This window comes from Rana temporaria, chromosome 1 (genome assembly GCF_905171775.1).
Source record: "Rana temporaria chromosome 1, aRanTem1.1, whole genome shotgun sequence".
NCBI classification, from domain to species: Eukaryota; Metazoa; Chordata; class Amphibia; order Anura; family Ranidae; genus Rana; species Rana temporaria.
This window is the reverse complement of record NC_053489.1, coordinates 98,881,820-98,901,383: the sequence shown is the minus strand read 5'-3', so window position 1 is coordinate 98,901,383 and position 19,564 is coordinate 98,881,820. Positions and strand designations below refer to the sequence as shown.

Below are 19,564 nucleotides of genomic sequence, written 5' to 3'. Positions count from 1 at the left end.
ATAGGTAGAAGAATACGTATCGGCCTAAACTGAGGGAAAAAAAGTTATATATGTTTTTGGGGGATATTTATTATAGCAAAAAGTAAAAAATATTGAATTTTTTTCAAAATTGTCGCTCTATTTTTGTTTATCGTGCAAAAAATAAAAACCGCAGAGGTGATCAAATACTACCAAAAGAAAGCTCTGTTTGTGGGGAAAAAAGGACGCCAATTTTGTTTGGGAGCCAAATCGCACGACCGCGCAATTGTCAGTTAAAGCGACGCAGTGCCGAATCGCAAAACCTGGCCTGGGCATTTAGCAACAAAAATAAAAAAACAAATCTTTACAACCCCTTTTTCCATTCAGTTGAAAATTTCAATACACCATAGGTTTGCTTTAAAGATCTTATCTACCCAAAAATGGTATTCTTGTTTTGAGCTGGCACTAATGGATTGACTCACACACAGGTTTCTAATTTTTCTTGGCCTTTCCAGTAACAAAATCTGCATTCTTTCGTTGTTTTTTTTTCCCCTTCATAAAATGCTAAAATGAGAGTTTCACTTTCTCACAGATGGATTTCTCAGTTTGTGAATTTTGAATTGGCGGTGACCCATTAGTGCCAGTTAACATATTAAGGAAAGTAAATAGTTTGGCAGTCACAGAATAGTGGTTAGTTTTGTATAGCAAGAAGTAGTATTGAAATGTTCCTTTGGGGGTTTCTACCTCAAATCAACTGTCATGATTTGTCTTTAACTGTCATCATGATAAACAGAAAGCACTTGGAACTGCTGGTTGTTACTGCAAAAAAATCTGTACCACTCTGTCTAGAAACCCAGTTAAAGGCAATTTGCAGAGGACATACTGGCAGGGATTTATAGTGGCAAGGTTAGACTTGGTTCAACCAACCTTCTATGATTGTCATTTCACCGAAAATTGATATTTCAGTTGTTTGAGTGAGCCACTGGCTTCTCCCTCAGGAACTCTGTGGTTCGACCACTGCCCATAAATTTCAAGGTCAACACCCCTGGTGTAATAATTTTAATGGTGTTTTAGTCTCCCTTTTTGACCCTTAATTTAACTAACATTATGGCGCACGCAACGGTAGGAGTGACACTCCCATTGTTCTAGCAAAAAGGAGAAAGGACTATGGTCTTTGGGGATATTTTAAGTGCTTAATAGATTTAGGGACTATGATAATGATTCAGCTTTACCATTTCACCATTAAAATACAACTTTTTCCGGTAAACCTACCCTCTGAGCGCTCCCCCACACTTTTTAGTCCATATGGTGTGTTTTCAGTCTTGGTAAGTATCCCTTTTCATGTTTAAATCGGTTCTCTAATTTCCTTTTTATTTCCATTGCTGTGCTGAAATCTAGCTTTAGGAGCCGTGGAAAAGATAAATAATGCAATACGCAGTGGCGATGCCTCACAAACCATGGTGGCTCTGCAGATTCCCGAGGCGCACCTGCCAGCTGTACATCCCTTTGCAGAGACTTTATACCAGATCGAGCTGCTCAGCCTGCAGAAGCAAAATCCTGAGGTAGGAGTCTTCCCACAAACATGTTTAGTATGAGATCATGTAACTCCTCCTGACAGATCAGTAATTGTACTGTGGGTGGTGGGATGAGGAGACTGCCAAGCAGAAACGACGAAAATAACAAGTCAGCGTGCTTCTGTAGAATCCTCTGTACTGCTATCATGGGGGAAATAAACAACTTAGAAATGAGTGAGAAATGTACGTGGGATGATAATGTGTCTAATTACATGAAAACCCTTCTGAGCTTACACCTGTTATGTGTGTTTACTGCATGGGGCACTATGTAAAGGGGAACGTCATTTAGAGCTATTTACAGTATATCTAAACTTTTAACTTGACTTTAATAAGGGTGTTTTTGTTGATGTCCCTTTCCACCATCACTCCTGTCCTTGGGACACTATGTCCCAGGGACAGGAAAAGACAAATCATCACAAGGACAGCAATAAACACTTGACTGTGGTCGAGTTTTAAAAAGTGTTTTTATCCTTGTTTTTTTTAAGTAAGATTGAGGAAGAGTTACAACATCGGTCAGCTATTTATTACTTTCTGTATTGTCCTTTCCCCTATGACACCTGCACCCTCCCATTGCTTTTTTTGGTTTCCCCAAGACAGGAAGTCAGGGGAAGTCTCCCCACTGATGACACAGATAGCAATACCTATTTTATTAAGAATAGTTTTATACTGTTTTGGCTGGATTTTGGCTTTAAAGGGTCCCCAATAGCAAGTGCCAACAGACACAATGGAAACATAGTATGAACGTCAGTGGCGGCTGGTGAAGTTTTAGGATGGGGTGGTGCAAAACCCCGCCCCTCTACAGTTGGCTCCCCCCACTTCTCATAAGCCTCGCCCCCCTATAGAATACACCCACTCCGTCCCCTGTATTCCACTTGCTTCCACTCATAGTGTCAGGAGTACACAGCTCAGCATCACAGCACAGAGTATATAGCCCCAGCATCACAAATCATGGTATATAGCGCAGCCTTACAGATCGGCGCAAACAAACTAAAAAATTACACTGTTAGTTATGAAGGACTCTAAATGGGCATGAGATTACCAGAGACTGTGGACATACTGCACAAGATTACCAGAGACTGCGGACATACTGCACAAGATTACCAGAGACTGCGGACATACTGCACAAGATTACCAGAGACTGCGGACATACTGCACAAGATTACCAGAGACTGCGGACATACTGCACAAGATTACCAGAGACTGCGGACATACTGCACAAGATTACCAGAGACTGCGGACATACTGCACAAGATTACCAGAGACTGCGGACATACTGCACAAGATTACCAGAGACTGCGGACATACTGCACGAAATTACCAGAGACTGCGGACATACTGCACAAGATTACCAGAGACTGCGGTCATACTGCACAAGATTACCAGAGACTGCGGTCATACTGCACAAGATTACCAGAGACTGCGGTCATACTGCACAAGATTACCAGAGACTGCGGTCATACTGCATTACTTGTCCTGCGACTTGGGACTTCAACGTTGCATGACAAGTCGTACCCCATGATTTCCAATGAGAACCGTTCATATCTGTGCGACTTCAAGTCACAGCGACTTCAAAGTAGTCCCTGCATTACTTTGGTCCCACTTTGATGCAACTTGAGGTCCATAGACCTCCAGAATACACAGGCATTGCTTTAAGTCGTATCAAACTTTCAGACTGTGTTAGCCTGAAAGTCGCAAGATTCTGCCACAATTTTTTTGCTGCGATTTTGCAGCGACTTGAAGCAATGCCTGTGTATTCTGGAGGTCTACATCAAAGTGGGACAAAAGTAATGCAATGACTACTTCGAAGTCGCTGTGACTTGAAGTTGCACAGATATGAACGGTTCTCATCGGGTCCGACTTATCCTGCAACTTTCCAGTCCCAAGTCGCAGGGCTCCTATTTACATTATGGTACACCTTTACAATACAACCATAATATACAACACTGCCCCCTTTTACATGGCAGCCCCCCTTTATATTGCAGTCCCCCTGTTTACATTACAGCCCTCATTCTAAATTACAGCTTTCTTTCCATCACAGCACCCCCTTTTACATCACAGCCACCCCTTTACTTTGCAGCCCCCCTTTAAAATACATTATAGCACCTTCCTTTACATTAGTCCTTATTTGCATCACACTCCCTCCATATACATCACAGTAAAAGTCATCAGCCCGTGCACTGCCTGATCCCCACCCATCCACCTCAGAGCCTGTTATTTTAGTTAGACTGCTGGGACTTGTAGTTCTCCATCTTCTCCTGGTGCTCATGGAGAAGATGGAGATTGGAGAAGCCCAGCAGATTATTAATACAGTAAGGCTCTGAGGTGGATGGGTGTGGATTGCATGCACCTATCAATCCCCGGGGGGGGGGGGGGATGCAGGATCGGATAACAGTGTTATCTGATCCTGCCCCCCCCTGGGGATTGATAGGTGCATGCAATCCACCACACCCATCCACCTCAGAGCCTTATTGTATGTAAAACCTGCTGGGACTTGTAGTTCTCCAATCTCCATCTTCACCATGAGCGCCAGGAGAAGATGGAGAACTACAAGTCCCAGCAGTTTAACTACAATAACAGGGTCCGAGGTGGATGGATGGGGATCAAGCAGTGTACGGGCTGATGAATATGGGGGCGATCAAGCCAATCCATATTATATTCACCCGTGACGTGACACGAGGCATCCATCGGCTTACCTAGCAGCTCAGCTCCGCTCGGGCAGTGTAAAGAGATGTGAGCTGCCGCGTTACGTCACTTCCGTTTTTCGTCTGTAAGACGAATGGCCGGAAGTATAGTAATGCTCCCGGCGCCCAAAGTGGCACGGGAAGCTTATCAGCGCTATATTGTGCCTACAGGAGAAGGGCGGCGCCAGGGTGCCCCCTATGGGCGGGCCGCCACTGATAAACGTCTAGGACTGACTTCAGGAAAAGAACCTACGCTTCCATGCAATGTCCTGTATTTAGGATGTGCAATCAGTCTAGGTGACACGGTGCAGGGTGGGTTGCGAACACAGAATTTTTTTACCGTGGAATGTCCTGGCTGTTTACACAAGTTACAGTAGAGTTGGTTTCCAAGCAAGGAAATCTCGAATCATCATTATAGCCTTTGTTTCTAAAGTAAAGGCTAAAAAAAAAGAAAATCATAAACACACGGACCACTTACCCAGATAGTAGCAAAGTCGCATTACGAAGCTAACTTGACCTGTATGTGGTTGCAATACATGCGCTTTTGTTGGAGGAAAAGGTTTGGGGAAAGCTGGACTGTTGCAAACATCATTACAATTCATAGACATAGACATGGACAGGACAACCCTCAAAGTGAATGCAGAAGATATGAGGGAGAATAGAGAAACTATAAAACAAAAAAGAACAGAGCCTGGAAAGGCTAATCATTCTCCTTTTTTTTTCTTATTTTAACCATATGATGTTTACTTTAATAAGTATGCTTTATCATTTGCAAATAGTAAATATGGGGAAAGTCCACTTTTGGGTTGCAAATCCATCCAAGTTCTACATAATGGGCTAGATTCAGGTAGCTCGGCGCTTCTTTTGGCCGGCGTAGCGCATCTCATATGCGCTACGCCGACATAAAACAGGGAGCCCAGACCAGTATTCACAAAGATCTGGCGCTGTACGTTGCAACGGCGTAGTGTAAATAGGCCGGCGTAAGCCCGCCTAATTTAAAATAGGCAGGTAGGGGGCGTGCTCCATGCAATTTAGCCGTGACCCCATGTAAATAAATGGCCATTCGTACGGCGCATGCGAGCGCATGCTCAGAATCACAAATACTCCCTAAGAAACGTCGGCTCAATGCTTTCGACGTGAACGTAACCTACGCACAGCCCCATTCACGTACCACTTACGTAAACAACGTAAAATTTGACGGCTGTTCCGACGTCCATACCTTAACATTGGCTGCGCCTCATATAGCAGGGATAACTGTACGCCGGACGTAAGCCTTACGTAAACGGCGTAGCGGGCGCAAGTATGTTCGTGAATCAGCGTATCTAGCCGATATTCTACGTGTAAATCTACAGAAATATGCACCCTAGATACGACGGCGTACTAAGACTTGCGTCGGTCGGATGAAGCAGGAATTCAGGCGTATCTAGTTCCCTGAATAGCGCGCATAGATACGACGGCGCAACTTTTAACTTACACAATAGATACGCCAGCGTAAATCGTACCTGAATCTAGCCCAATGTTTTTTGTAACATTGTATCAAGCATGATATCATTTAACAATGAACATATACTTTATGTCAACAGAACTACTTAACGCAAGAACAGCTGTTTATTGCTGTGGAGATGTTATCTGCTGTTGCGCTGCTGAATCAAGCTCTTGAGACCAGTGACATGAACTCTATCAATGCACACCTTGCCAGCCAGGCCATAGGTTTCAATAATTTGGAGGAAGACAGCATGCAACGGTTAGTGTCATTAATATTGAAGATTGTGTATGACTGATGGCTTTCCTTAGCCGCTAATAAATGGAAGTGATGTAATACAGTGAGGACAGACATTTTTATTAAATTATGAGACCACTGTATTTTAATTAGGGACCAGTTCTACAAATGTCCAAGACACACCTTTTAAAGATAAGAAAGAGCGTTAGAGTTGTCCCTGGTTTTTACAAACTGTGTAGCGATTCACTGTACGTGATAGATGCGCTTTCTACATGTAGATGGCAGGGTGTCTTTGCTGCACCCATTCATACCTGAGTTTGGGTGTTCGGTAATACACGTTAAAAAATGTATGTTTAACCCCCCTGACGGTAAACCCGAGCGTGACTCGGGGTTGGTTTTACATGTTAGGATCGGCAAACCCGAGTCACGCTCGGGCTGGACGGGCTTACCTTTCGCTGGATCCACAGGCTTGGTTTACTCACCTTGTCCCTGGATCCAGCGATGCCACCCGCTGTGTGAGCGAGCGGGACCTCCTCGCTCGATTCACAGTCCCCGTGTGACGCCGATCTCCGTTCCCTGCGACGTTACGACGCACGGGGACGGAGAACGGCGCCAAATTCAAAAAAGTAAACAAACACTTTACATACAGTATACTGTAATCTTATAGATTACAGTACTGTATGTAAAAAATACACACCCCCCTTGTCCCTAGTGGTCTGCCCAGTGTCCTACATGTACTTTTATATAATAAAAAATTTCATTTCTGCCTAAAAACTGTAGATTGTCCAAAAGTGTCCCTTTATGTCAAAAATGGTTTTAGATCAGCTAGAAAACAGCGATAATAAATTATAATCACTTGCAGAAATGTGCGATAGCGATTTGCGGGGAAATTCGTCATAAAAAAAATAAAATGACAACGACAATTCTGCAACTGCAAATTTCAGTGATTTTGAGTTGATTACATTATTGAATAATTTTTATTATAATTATATTATTATTTGTTATAATTATTTATAATTATTTATTATATTATAATTTATAATTTTGTTTTAAAAAAAAAAATCATACCCGGGATGCCTACAAGACTCTTGCTTGGTCAGATTTAAGTGAGTTATTTCTAAAAATTGCAGGCCTACAGTATAAAACGCCAAATTTCCTTGCAAAATAATTGTACCGCTTTTGGTACGTAATTCCAGACAGAATCATACCGCCAGGGAGGTTAAGATGCTGGCCAAATATTGTTTAAACCCAACTCCAGACAAATGTTTAATGGGGAAGAAGTTGAAAGACTTTACTTTTTTTTGCTGTTTCCCGATTCTGGATTTCGGGGGATCCGACCAGTGTCGCATCAGGATCTGGAGGGAAATCAGGTCAAGGGCAGCAATTTAAACCACATTTTCTGGTTGAGTAATGCAGAGTTAAAATCTCTTTCAGGCTGTGTCACCTCACTGCATTTAGTAGATGATAAATTGTGGCGCTACCCAGGGGCGGCCTGACAACTCATGGGGCCCCCGGACAATAGGAGATTATGGGGCCCCCAGGCAATAGATTATGGGGCCACACAGAATGTATACATACACAGACAGTATACATACACAGTAAACACAGACAATATACATACACATAAAATACACACACACAGTATACACACACACACACAGTATACACACACACACACACACACACACACACAATATACATACACACAAAATACACATACACACACTGAAAAGGTACTGGAAAGGCGGGGCACCTATAATCTTGTGATTTTTAGACCAAAAGGATGTCAATAAGGGACATTTCAGGGACAGATGTAAAAAAACACTGATTTTTACATACGGTCCCTGTATTTACTGAGGCTAACAACCCTGATGGGGCCCCCTAGTAGCATGGGGCCCTCGGGCAGTGCCCGAGAGCCCGAATGGTCAGTCTGCCCCTGGCGCTACCTCATAAATCAGCTTAAAAAAAATGGGTGTGATCACCTCTCATGAACCTTTCAAACAAACAAAAATGCAATAATGAAGTAATAATGAATTCCTAATAAATCTTCACAAAGAAAGAAGTCCAATCACCATTCAAAAGAAAAAATAATATACAATATCTCAAATGTGAGTACACCCCTCACATTTTCTTAAATATTTTATTATTTATTTTCATGTGGCAACACTGAAGAAATTACATTTTGCTACAATGTAAAGTAGTGAGTGTACAGCTTGTCTAACGGTGTAAATTTTCTGTCCCCTCAAAACAACTCAACACACAGTCATTAATGTATAAACTGGCAACAAAAGTGAGTACACCACTAATAGGCATAGGATCAATACATGATCAATTTAATACATTTTAAAACATCGTAACAATTCATGAAAACTCCAAGTACACTTCATGTAATTATTTATTAAAATTTAAAACAATATACACTTTAATAATAAACCATTCAAAACATTACTAAATTAAAAAAATATAAATAAAAGGTTGGTAAACTTCTCTTATTCTTTAACATTTCCTTACGGTGCAATCTAGTGTCCAAGTTTAGAATTGCACCAAAGAATATACAAATTATATATATACACACACACACACACACACACACACACGTACACATATACATTTTTGTTTGTTTGAAAGGTTCACGAGAGGTTATCACACACATTTTTTTTTTTAAGCTGATTTATGAGGTAGCGCCACACTTTATCATCTACTAGTTTCATTTGAGTGGTTCATTCCCTTTTAAAGCTTCACTCTATACTATACATTAATTCCCTGGCGCCATTTCTTGTCACTTTACATGCACATTGGTCACCTCACTTCATGTCTAGGACAGTGTTTCTCAACCTTTTTTCAGTCAAGGCACCCTTTAAAATTCTGCATCTTGTGGAGCCCCATTTTAAAATGTAAAAACGAATCAAATAGTTTTACATAACACAAACGCCTCCCATGCACATAGGACACCCACCATTAAAGGTGATTTAGTTTTACAAAGCAAAAAAGACTTTTGCAAACAGGTACTGATTTGTATTCCAGTGCTTCTCTTCTCCCAGTTTCTTTCTCCGATTCGGCTAATGGGACCCCAGTACTGATGGGGAGGGGCAAACAAGGTCATCCTCAGGTGCCCGAGGTCCTCCTTATTAACCTTTGTAATGTTGCACAATAAAAACTCGGCTTTGTTTGACAAAAATAGCAGGTTGGATCCACTTGCTGGCTTGTCAACAATTTTTGGGCAATTCTTAGGCAATTTGCCATAGCACTCCTTAGGAACCCAAATGGCATCCTGGTTGAAAAAGACTGATCTAGGGCACGGTTGTTTAAAATTTGAAGTTCTAACACGTCCTCACTTAAATACTTGACAAAATAATAGCTGGGGTTAGGCATTCGGTGTCAACTCATAAGGAAAAATGCAGTAGCTCATAGTAGCCAGTCTAATATCTCTTTGACCTAACCCCTGTAAATGGAGACCTGGGTGCTTTGAGGTGCGTTATCACTGCTTTTAACAGTTTTATGCCACATTCACACAATCGGAAATTCCGGCAGGAAAAGTCCGATGTGAGCTTTTGGTCGTGTGTAGGCTCCATCGGAATTTTTCTGTCGGAATTTCCGCCAAGAAAAAAATTGAGAGCTGATTCTCAAATTTTCCAACGGGAAATTCCAATCTGTATGCAATTCCGACGGAGAAAGGATCCTACGCATGCACGGAGTCAAGACGACTCATGCTCGGAAGCATTGAACTTAATTTTTCTTGGCTCGTCATAGTATTGTACGTCACTGCGTTCTCGACGGGTGGAATTTGGTGTGACCGTGTGTATGCAACACAAGTTTGAGGCAGAATTACGTCGGGAAAAAATCCACAGATTTCTTGTAGGATTTTCCCATCTTGTGTACGCGGTATTAGAAATAGGAAGGTGAATATCTTTTAGCAAGTCATATGGCTGAACTAGTTAAGGATTTGTACGGTATACATTTTCTTTATCATGTATTGTCATATCAACATGCCCTCTTTTTTTCTGTCCTGTTTGTGCAAACCCTTTGAATGCCAATATATATTATAACAAAAACTTTTTTTTTTGCCGACAAAATGTGAACAATAATTGAACCCTGTGAGGTGGGTGCTCCTTGTAACATGGATGTATGCAATTCTTAATAACTGAATCAGTAATAAATTCACCATAAAATGCAATTGCAATTTTAATCAATTTTGTATGACTAAAAATAATGATCCTTTTTTTTATATCAAATCTAAGCAAACAAGAGAGGGAAACTACTATAAATTTGGGCTCATTCAATTGGGCATACTTTAGTGTACACAAGTGTGAGAGCCGTGTTTACTCACACGGGATCCCTGTGCATTCATGCATTCATGTAGTTTGGGATGCAGCAATTTGATAGCCATGCAGATGGGGTGCATGGCCCCCAACATGCACTGTCTGTGTTCAGGCAATGGAATGCCTATGTTTGCCCATGCGGGCAAGCATGACCCTCACATGGAGAGTACACTATAGTACACAGGCCTTGCTAAGGGGGTGGGGGGGAAGGGTATAAAGTAAAAATGTTATTGTATTTCATATGGTAAATTTTTATATTTTGATTTTATTTTATCATATATCATTTTTGTATGAGGCCAGGGAACATCTGCTGTTTGCTCTGAAGCTTACTGACAAGGTAATTCATTCAGGAACGCAGAGGAGTCTATGGGTTAAGGATTAATTTAGAACTGCAATTTCCTGCTAAGATATTTATGTAGAGTGGGGCACAGTGTGGGAGAATATTGTATTTTGCATATAACAATGACATCTTTATAGTTTTTTTCTCTAATGCCATATAATGGGCATTGTTTATCTTGGCACAATTTTATCTGTTAGGCAATAAGTGACTCTTTCCTTATTTTTAGTTATGTTGGCAAGTTGGTGTCTGGGAAGAAGGAAGCTGCAGCACAAGGACAAAGCTATTTAAGTTGGAATGAAATTCAGACTTGCATAGATGCTGTCAACAGCGATGTCCAAGAGGAACATGAAAGTAAGTTATTGGTATCATAAGGCTAGATTAAAGTGCATGTCAGGACAAAAAAAGTTTATTGATTTATTTTCCACATTTAGTCCTTATGAACACAGGGCTTTTGTAAAAATGAGCTGCAAAGCCACTACCGACGGCAGGAAAAAGTGGCTGTAAAAATGCGCTTTTAGTAGCCTTTTACATTGGCGGTAATGCCACGTTTCAGCAGCGTTTCTCTGCTTCTTCTCTTTTCCACTCCCAAATACAATTACTAAAGTGGCATGACCTGTCAAAATCAGTGGTTTCCTATGAGAGCCATCCTAACTGATCAGACTTTTAGCCCATTGATTTGAATGGAAGTCGGATCATCATGATCCGACTTCTGGCATGCGACTTGTGCTCTGAGGATTCTAAAGGGGATCCCCACAGCATGGTGTCTCCCCTCCCTCCAAGACCATATCAGACTCTTCGGTCTGGTGTGGATTTTGAGGGGAACCCCACGCAAAAAACAAAAACGGCATGTGGTTTCCCTCCAGATTCCATACTAGTCCCTTATTCAAGTATGCAGTCTGGCAGGTTAGGGAAGGGGGGAGAGACAAGCGAGCCCCCCCCCCTTCCTCCTGGATCATATGCCACATGCCCTTAACATAGGGCCAGTGCTTTGGGGCATCCCAAAGCACCTTGTCCCTAAGTTGATGGGCACAAGGGCCTCTTCCCAACAACCCTGGGCGGTGCTTGTGGGGGCCTGTTGGCAGGGGGCTTATCAGAATCTGGAAGCCCCCAGTTCCCGCCCCCCCCCCCATGTGAATGAAAATGGGTACATTGTACCCCTACACATTCACCCCCAAAAAAAGGGCGTTGTAGTGTAAATAAAAACAAGAGACGGTTTTGACAAGTCTTTTATTAAAAGTAAAGACTGTCCCTCGTCGTAGCGGAGTCTCCTGGTGGCGTCACCAGATGGCCACACCACATGGCTATATATGAATCGGGAGAGAGTGGAGCTGGCACAACAACGAGAGCCATCGTTGGAGGCAATCCGGGTCAGTGGCGGAGAAGACCGGAGGAAGAAGACAAATAAAGGACTTGTCAAAACCATCTCTCTTTTTTTACTTGCACTACACTACCTTTTTTTTGGGGTTAATGGGTGGGGGGGGGGTGGGATCTGGGTGTTTCCAGATTCCAATAAGCCCCCTTCCTGCAAACCCCCACAACCAACGCCCAGGGTTGTTATGGAGAGTTCCTTGATGCATTGGGGATGGGGGTCGCAGAGTCCCCTCTGACTCAAAGCACCCAACCCCCCCCCCATGTTGAGGGCATGTGGCCTGGTATGATCGAGACGCTAAGAGCTGGTTCACACTGGGGCGACTCGTCAGGCGACTTAGCCGCCTGACAAGTCGCGTCTCATTCTATTCAATAGAACCGTTCTAATAGGAGAGACGCAAGTCGCTCCGACTTAGAAAAAGGTTCTTGTACGACTTTGGGGGCGACTTGCATTGACTTCTATACAGAAGTAATTTTGCAAGTCGCCTCTGAAGTCGTTTTCAGGACGCCTTGCCGAGTCGTGCCGCCCCAGTGTGAACCGGCTCTCACTTGTCTCTCCCCTCTAGCGTCCTTTCCTGCTATTTTTTATTTTTTATCGGGACTGCAACATTATGGTGGACAGATAGGACACTTTTGACATTCTTCTAATTTTAATGAATAGCCGCGTGTCTTTATTCAATTCCACGTGCGACAAGTTTAGCACTAGACCTCCTCTAAATCTAAACTGGTAACCTGTGCACAATTTCAAAGTGTAAGGCCTCGTACACACGTCCGAGAAACTCGACGGGCAAAACACATCGTTTTGCTCGTCGAGTTCCTTGTGAAGCCGCCGAGGATCTCGGCGAGCCAAGTTTCCTCATTGACTAACGAGGAAATAGAGAACATGTTCTCTATTTGGCCCGACGAGATCCTCGTCGTTTCCTCGGCCAAAAGTGTACACACGACCAGGTTTCTCGGCAGAATACGGCTCCGATCGAGTTTCTGGCTGAATTCTGCCGAGAAACTCGGTCGTGTGTACGGGGCCTGACATGTTGGGTATCTATTTACTTGGCGTAACATCATCTTTCACATTATACAAAAACATTGGGCTAACTTTACTTTTTGTTATTTTTTAATTCATGATAATTCAGTTTTTTTTCCCCAAAAATAGCGTTTGAAAAATTGTTGCGCAAATACCATGTGAGATAAAAAGTTGCAACGCTATTTTATTCCCTATGGTGTCTGCTTAAAATAAAATATATATTGTTTGGGGGTTCTGAGTAGTTTTCTAGCAAAGTGATGATTTTTACATGTAGGAGAGGAGTCTCGGAATAGGAAGTGGTTAAATAGGATTGGTCCCAGGACAGAACCCTTGGGGACCCCACTTTCCACCCCGGACCATTTAGCGTACTCCCCTCTGAACTAGTCCCTGTAGCCAGTTTTCAATCCATGTTCCCCCCTCTCTGGCCCATGCCAACGGACCTTACTTTGTACAGTAAAGGTTTATGGGGAACTGCATCAAATGCTTTTGCAAAATCCAGATACAGCACATCTACCGGCCTTCCTTTATCTAGATGGCAGCTCACCTCCTCCTAGAAGGTTAATAGATTGGTTTGGCAAGAATGATTCTTCATGAATCTATTCCGATTACTGCTAATGATACCATTGTCGTTACTAAAATCTTGTATATAGTCCCTTATCGTCCCATCCAAGAGCTTGCGTACAATTGATGTTAGGCTAACTGGTCTGTAATTTCCAGGGATGTATCTTGGCCCTTTTTAAAATATTGGTGCTACATTGGCTTTTCTCCAATCAGCTGGTACTATTCTAGTCAGTAGACTGTCAGTAAAAATTAGGTACAATGGTCTAGTAATTACTTGACTGAGTTCCTTAAGGACCCTCGGGTGCAAGCCATCTGGTCCCGGTTACTTATTAATGTTAAGTTTTTCAAGTCCATTTCTAATTCTGTCCTCTGTTAGCCATGAGGGTGCTTCCTGTGACATGTCATGAAGATAAACATTGCAGTTTTGGTTACTGAAGCCCCCTGTTTCCCTAGTAAAGACTGAGGAGAAGAATAAATTCAATACCTTTGCCATCTCTCCATCCTTAGTAACCAGATTCCCTTCGTTATTATTTATGGGACCAATAGGATCTGACCTCCCCTTTTTTACTATTTATGTACTAAAGAATTTCTTGGTATTTTTTAAACTCTCCTCCGCTATGTGCATTTTGTGTTCTATCTTAGCCGCCCTGGTTGCACCCTTACATTTCTTGTTGCATTTTTTGAAAAGTTGGAATGCTGATGATGATCCCTCAGCCTTGTATTTTTTGAAAGCCTTCTCCTTTGCTTTTAAATGCAATTTTACATTGAAGTTAAGCCACCCAGGACTTCTATTAGCTTTTTTAAATGTATTTCCCATTGGGATGCACTGGCTTATGCTCTTATTTAATACACTCCTAAAGCATACCCATTTTTCCTCTGTGTTCTTTGTTCCTAAGATTTTATCCCAATTATTATCCTCTAGCAAGGATCGTAGTTTAGGGAAGTTGGCTCTTTTGAAATTCAGTGTCATTTTATTCCCCTTATGTTTCCTATTTGTGTGATTTATATTAAAACTAATTGACCTGGGATCGCTGTTTCCTAAATTGCCCCGTATTTAGGAATGGGGTACCTCGAGATTGTGCAGAACTTTTATGCATGCCTGGACTGAAAAAAAGGTTGACAAACACTGATCTAAAGGGAGGGAGGAAGATAAAGGGGTAAAGCCTAGTTCACGCCTGTTCAGGTGCCATTCATTTGCAAAGGCACCTAAGCATGGGCACGGTTCTGCTTTGATTGTCATGCAGATGTCGAATAAATCAGGCTGCAATCATGGCAAACTGCCTCGTACAAATTGGCACTTTGGATGACGAGCTTCAAGCGTTGTGGTTTGCTGTGATTGCAGCACAATTTATCGTGGTAGAACCGCACCTGCATTTCGGTGCCTTTGAAAATGAATGCCATCTGAACAAGCGTGGTAAGATTTGTCAGTTTTGCAGAGCGTTTTGGGATCGCAAATGCCCAGGTGTGAACAGGATCTAAATGCCTAGACTTACCTTTTTAAAATTAAAGAGCTCCATTTATATCTACAATGGCCACCTAAACCAATTGTAATTTAGGAAAAACTTCCCTTTCTGTGAAAGAAAATTGTACTTGTTATGGAAGCTAAATGCCTCCATCTTCCATTTCTAATAACTTTATTTTCCAATTAACAAATTGATAGTTTTGGTCGTGTGTGAACAATGCTATATTCCACAGCTAACTAGATCTTGTCCAGGAAGAAAAGGCTCAGCTCCCATGATCAGTTGGTGCCTCCTCTGCTCTATGCTGTAAGATGAGGATATAAGAATTATATAAACATATTACCCTGATGTCTATGTCAGCACATAAAATATGGAAGCAATTAGTTTATTCCAGTAAGATGGAGGGTTGGATGGTGTTTTAACAAGCAGTGTTGTTCATCTTCCTTTAAAAAAAGTAATTAGTTACAATTACAAGTTACTTGTCCGAAAAAGTAATTGAGTTAGTGACTCAGTTACTTTATTGGCAAAGTAACTAGTTACTCGGCAAAGTAACTGAGATTTTTTTTTTTATATTCTACAATGCAATTACGTTCTATAACATCTTTAATATTAAAGATGTTTATATTAACTGATTGAAGAATAAAAACACTATATACAGTATTTTAGAACACTTCGTACTGTGTACAATTATTAATATCATCACACTCCACCTGCCCAGCAATACTGTACTATATAGATTCAGTGTGCAGTGTGAGTGACACTGCTGCAGTGCACACTGCATCTAAATTGTACAGTATTGCTGCCTGGGCAGGTGGAGTGTGATGATGATATTAATAATTGTACACAGTATTGCATTTGCTGGGCCTGCCTGGGCATGTGGAGCGGTCCGGTGGACCGCTCATACAATCAGCCCATACAATCAGATTGGAAATTATCAATTTGTCAAATAATCAAACAGCCATAACTTCCCGTGAGATTGATTTAGACTCAAATACAGATTGGAGTTAATTTAAACTAAGTCCATCAGTCAGAACAGCACTGAGATGCTTTCCTGATGAATACAGTTGTATTTCTACTGATCAGATTATGAGATTGCATGATGGAAATAGAGATCCGATCGATACGTTATGACCATATCGTCCAACTATCAACCAAAACGCACTTCCACATGTTCCACAATTGATTTTTCGAAGAATTGATTATTCCTATCGGGAAAGATCAATCAGAAAGGGACTGATTATCTATTGAAGTGTGAAATGTCACCATAAATGAGATTGTACAATCAGATTGTGTGTGATATGACACCTTCTACTCATTGTATTACCTGCTTTCCTCTATAAATCTGTCATTGTGCATGACTTTATTTTTATTTTTATGTAAATGTAAATGTGAGCTGCTGTTTACCTAAAATATAGAATGTATCCACCTGCCAGGTATGTGATCGCAATGTACAGTACAGATCTATTGTTCTCTCCAGCAGGCACACTAGAGAACAGCAAGCAGTTAGCATTGTGCTGATGCAACATGGGATGGGACTTTACAGCTTTGGGACGTGACTATGGCATCAGTAGCCAGGACCCAGCCAGCAATGTCATGGCAATCCATGGTGATCTATTGTAGAAAAATCATGCCACCCTGGATCATATTAACCCCTTGTGTGAAGAGCCTGTAGGTGGGCTCAGGGACAGGTGACATCACTGATTATTATCACACACACCCTGATTGATATCAAATCTACTTTCCACCCAGCAGCCTCTGGTGACGAGTCACTCTGGCAATAGACCATTGCATGCGATCCACGTAGTATTTCATGCCAGGCAAGCTTACTCTAACTCGGCCACATGGCAAGAACGTCCAGGGCAGAGCGGATTATTCTCAGCCTAGTGCCAGCGAGTGATCATGCCAGTTCAGTGCCAGGTTACTCACTGTTGTGGTGGAGAACTTCCTGATGAACTGATTGGCAGCCCACAGCATGTTTAATAAGTGCTCAGACCCGACACGAGTCACGGCCGCGGGCGGGAGATTCCAGGGGCGCGTGCATGCACCAGCGCCACCCACCCACGAGTCAGTCCGACACTCACATGCCCGCCGGCGACCAATCAAGTACATGATGTGCAGTGCTGCATCATGTGATGTGTGACCACCCAATCACAATGCAATCACAGGCCACTGGCCGGCCAGCTCCATCCCGCCGGCCCTGAGAGAGAGGTTAGAACAGACATGACACGGCCCGGACATGCCCACCCGCGCGCTTAATGTAACTCGGTAACGTCGCCAATGTAATTGCAACGGCGTTGTCGATGGGGTAAAAGTAATCGGGTAGATTACTAGTTACCCCTTGGAGGCCAATCGTTGCGTAACGGCGTTTATTTAAACACCGTTACTTACAACACTGCTAACAAGTAATGTTTTCTTGGAATAAAATAAAAGCATTCTTAAAGTAAGACTGCATTTCTAGCCAACCCTACAGGATATACTTCATTGTCATTGCATTGCATTTGGGAAACCATTGCTCGGAAAAGTAGCTGAACTGATTTTTTTTTAGGCCGATACGTATTCTTCTACATATATTTGGTAAAAAAAAACAGTGTCACTAGGCAGAAAACAGTGTCACTAGGCAGAATAGGGGACTGCCTTGTTTACAAAGGCATTACCCTGATCTGCCCTTGTCGACCGCAATCGTGGGACTCCCGGGAACATTGAGTTCCCGGCACCCGTGGCCACACTCGCGAGGCAAGCGGCGTGCGCCCACTGGGCGTCAGATTCAAAGGGACGTGCCTGTACGCCAATCTGCCTGCCCGTACCATTTTGACAACGTAAATAGTTGTGCGGTGGTCGGCAAGCGGTTAAACAAATCAAAGCCCGACTTCCTGCTCCATCTGTGGTTGTCTGTAGCAGTCTCCGCTGCACTAAAATGTATGTATAGCCCAAACTTTTTTTATTTTATTTATTTTTGATAGAGTAGGGAAGGGTTAAAATCCCTACCTGGCTATTTTTTCATTTCTGTTTTGCTGGGGGAGATTTATCCTCACTTGGAGATGGAATAGGAAGTGAGGAAGTGAAGGGAATTTCCATTTTTGACAGCTGTCCATGTTAGATGATGTGCCCTCCTCTCTTGATTCAACTACAACTCTAAATTGTAGGATTTCCACATAACTTTCTGTTTCAGTAAAAATGGTTAAAGATGAAAAAGGGATTCTATCTCATAAGCGGGGACAACTGCAAAACAAATGAAAAATTTGCATTTATAAACATTATAAGTGAATGAAATCCTGTGCTGTTTTTTCTTTTTATAAATGCATAAATCTCCCAATACTGGTTTCCTTTAAATCCATGGTAAATTAATGGTTTTGCAGGGATTATCGCCATCGGTTTAATTAATGAAGCCCTTGAACAAGGTATTCCCGATAAAACTTTAGAAGCACTTTTGTCTCCAAGTGCTAAACTTCAAGAAGTCATACCAGAAAACTCCTGGCATTACCACGATGTGCTTCATAAGGCCAAGGCCCAAAAATGCAAGGTATGATTAGTTCATTCTATGCTAATAAATGTTTTGCTATTTTTTTTACTTGTCATGAGATTGTTTCTGGGATCCAAGCTTTGTAATAGGCTCACCCTGTGGTTGTTGCTGCTAAAGAACATAGTGCAATGTATTTTTATGTGTACTCCATTATAGCTTTAGCGGTTATGCTAAAGTGGACCTAGGTAACCTGCAAACAGTAAGGATGAGCTCTGGCGTGTTTGCATGCTACACGTGCAGAGCCCGCCAGGAAGTGTGCACGGCGCTGCGCTAATCACAGCCAGGGGGACATTTCCTGATATCTGCAGCCAAGCATCAGGACAATGTCTCCCTGGCTGTGATTAGCGCAGCGCCATGCACACTTCCTGGCGGGCTCTGCACGTGTAGCATGCGAACACGCCAGAGCTCATTCTTAGCAAACAGTATAAGACAAGTCAGTTGTGAAATTATATAGGATTTACAGTAGGTTTTTTGCTGCTGTTCTTTTGCAAAGATCCTCATTGTCATCCATTGCACAGTGTCTTTGTGGACAGCTATTCTATTCCTAAACTCCGCCCCCTGGTGACACCATTAATGTAGTTTAGTAATGAGGAGCAGAAGTGGGCAGAATATGCCCTTCAAACTCTTGACAGGCTCCTGTGAGGCCATTCCCTAGCAGAGATCAGTGGGACCTTAGGGTTCAGTTAGGGTTAGTTTCAGACTAACACCACTTGGTAAACCCAGCTGCATAACACCAATTATGTTTCTGGCAGTCTAAAAGGGTTGTTCTTTCTACTGACCACCAAGGTAAGGGTCCCATGCGTATTGACCTCTGATGTATTGGTTTTACTACGTGTTGCCCTGAGACCTGAAACTTATTTTAATGGTTCCTCTGGGTTGAGAAAGGCTGGGCTAGAATGACAGATGGTGCCTAGGCATTCTACTGCTTTTTTTTTTTTTTATACTGATTGCTTCGTTACAGTAAACTCTGCTACATTACAGGTAAGAGGTCCTTTTTGAACTTTGCATTTAAAATATATTTCCTATTTAAGTGATTTATTTT

General features: G+C 42.3%; 1 protein-coding gene across 3 annotated transcripts in view; it reads left to right on the top strand.

Moving 5' to 3' along the window:
- Positions 1–19,564, top strand: part of IQGAP2 (IQ motif containing GTPase activating protein 2) — a 416,293-nt gene that overhangs the window by 278,845 nt on the left and 117,884 nt on the right. For all 3 annotated transcript variants that reach the window (XM_040341144.1, XM_040341136.1, XM_040341153.1), the window contains 4 exons: positions 1,357–1,520; positions 5,797–5,957; positions 10,819–10,943; positions 18,359–18,522. In XM_040341144.1, coding sequence (XP_040197078.1) covers positions 1,357–1,520; positions 5,797–5,957; positions 10,819–10,943; positions 18,359–18,522 — 614 coding nt within the window. The remainder of the gene's footprint in view (positions 1–1,356; positions 1,521–5,796; positions 5,958–10,818; positions 10,944–18,358; positions 18,523–19,564) is intronic.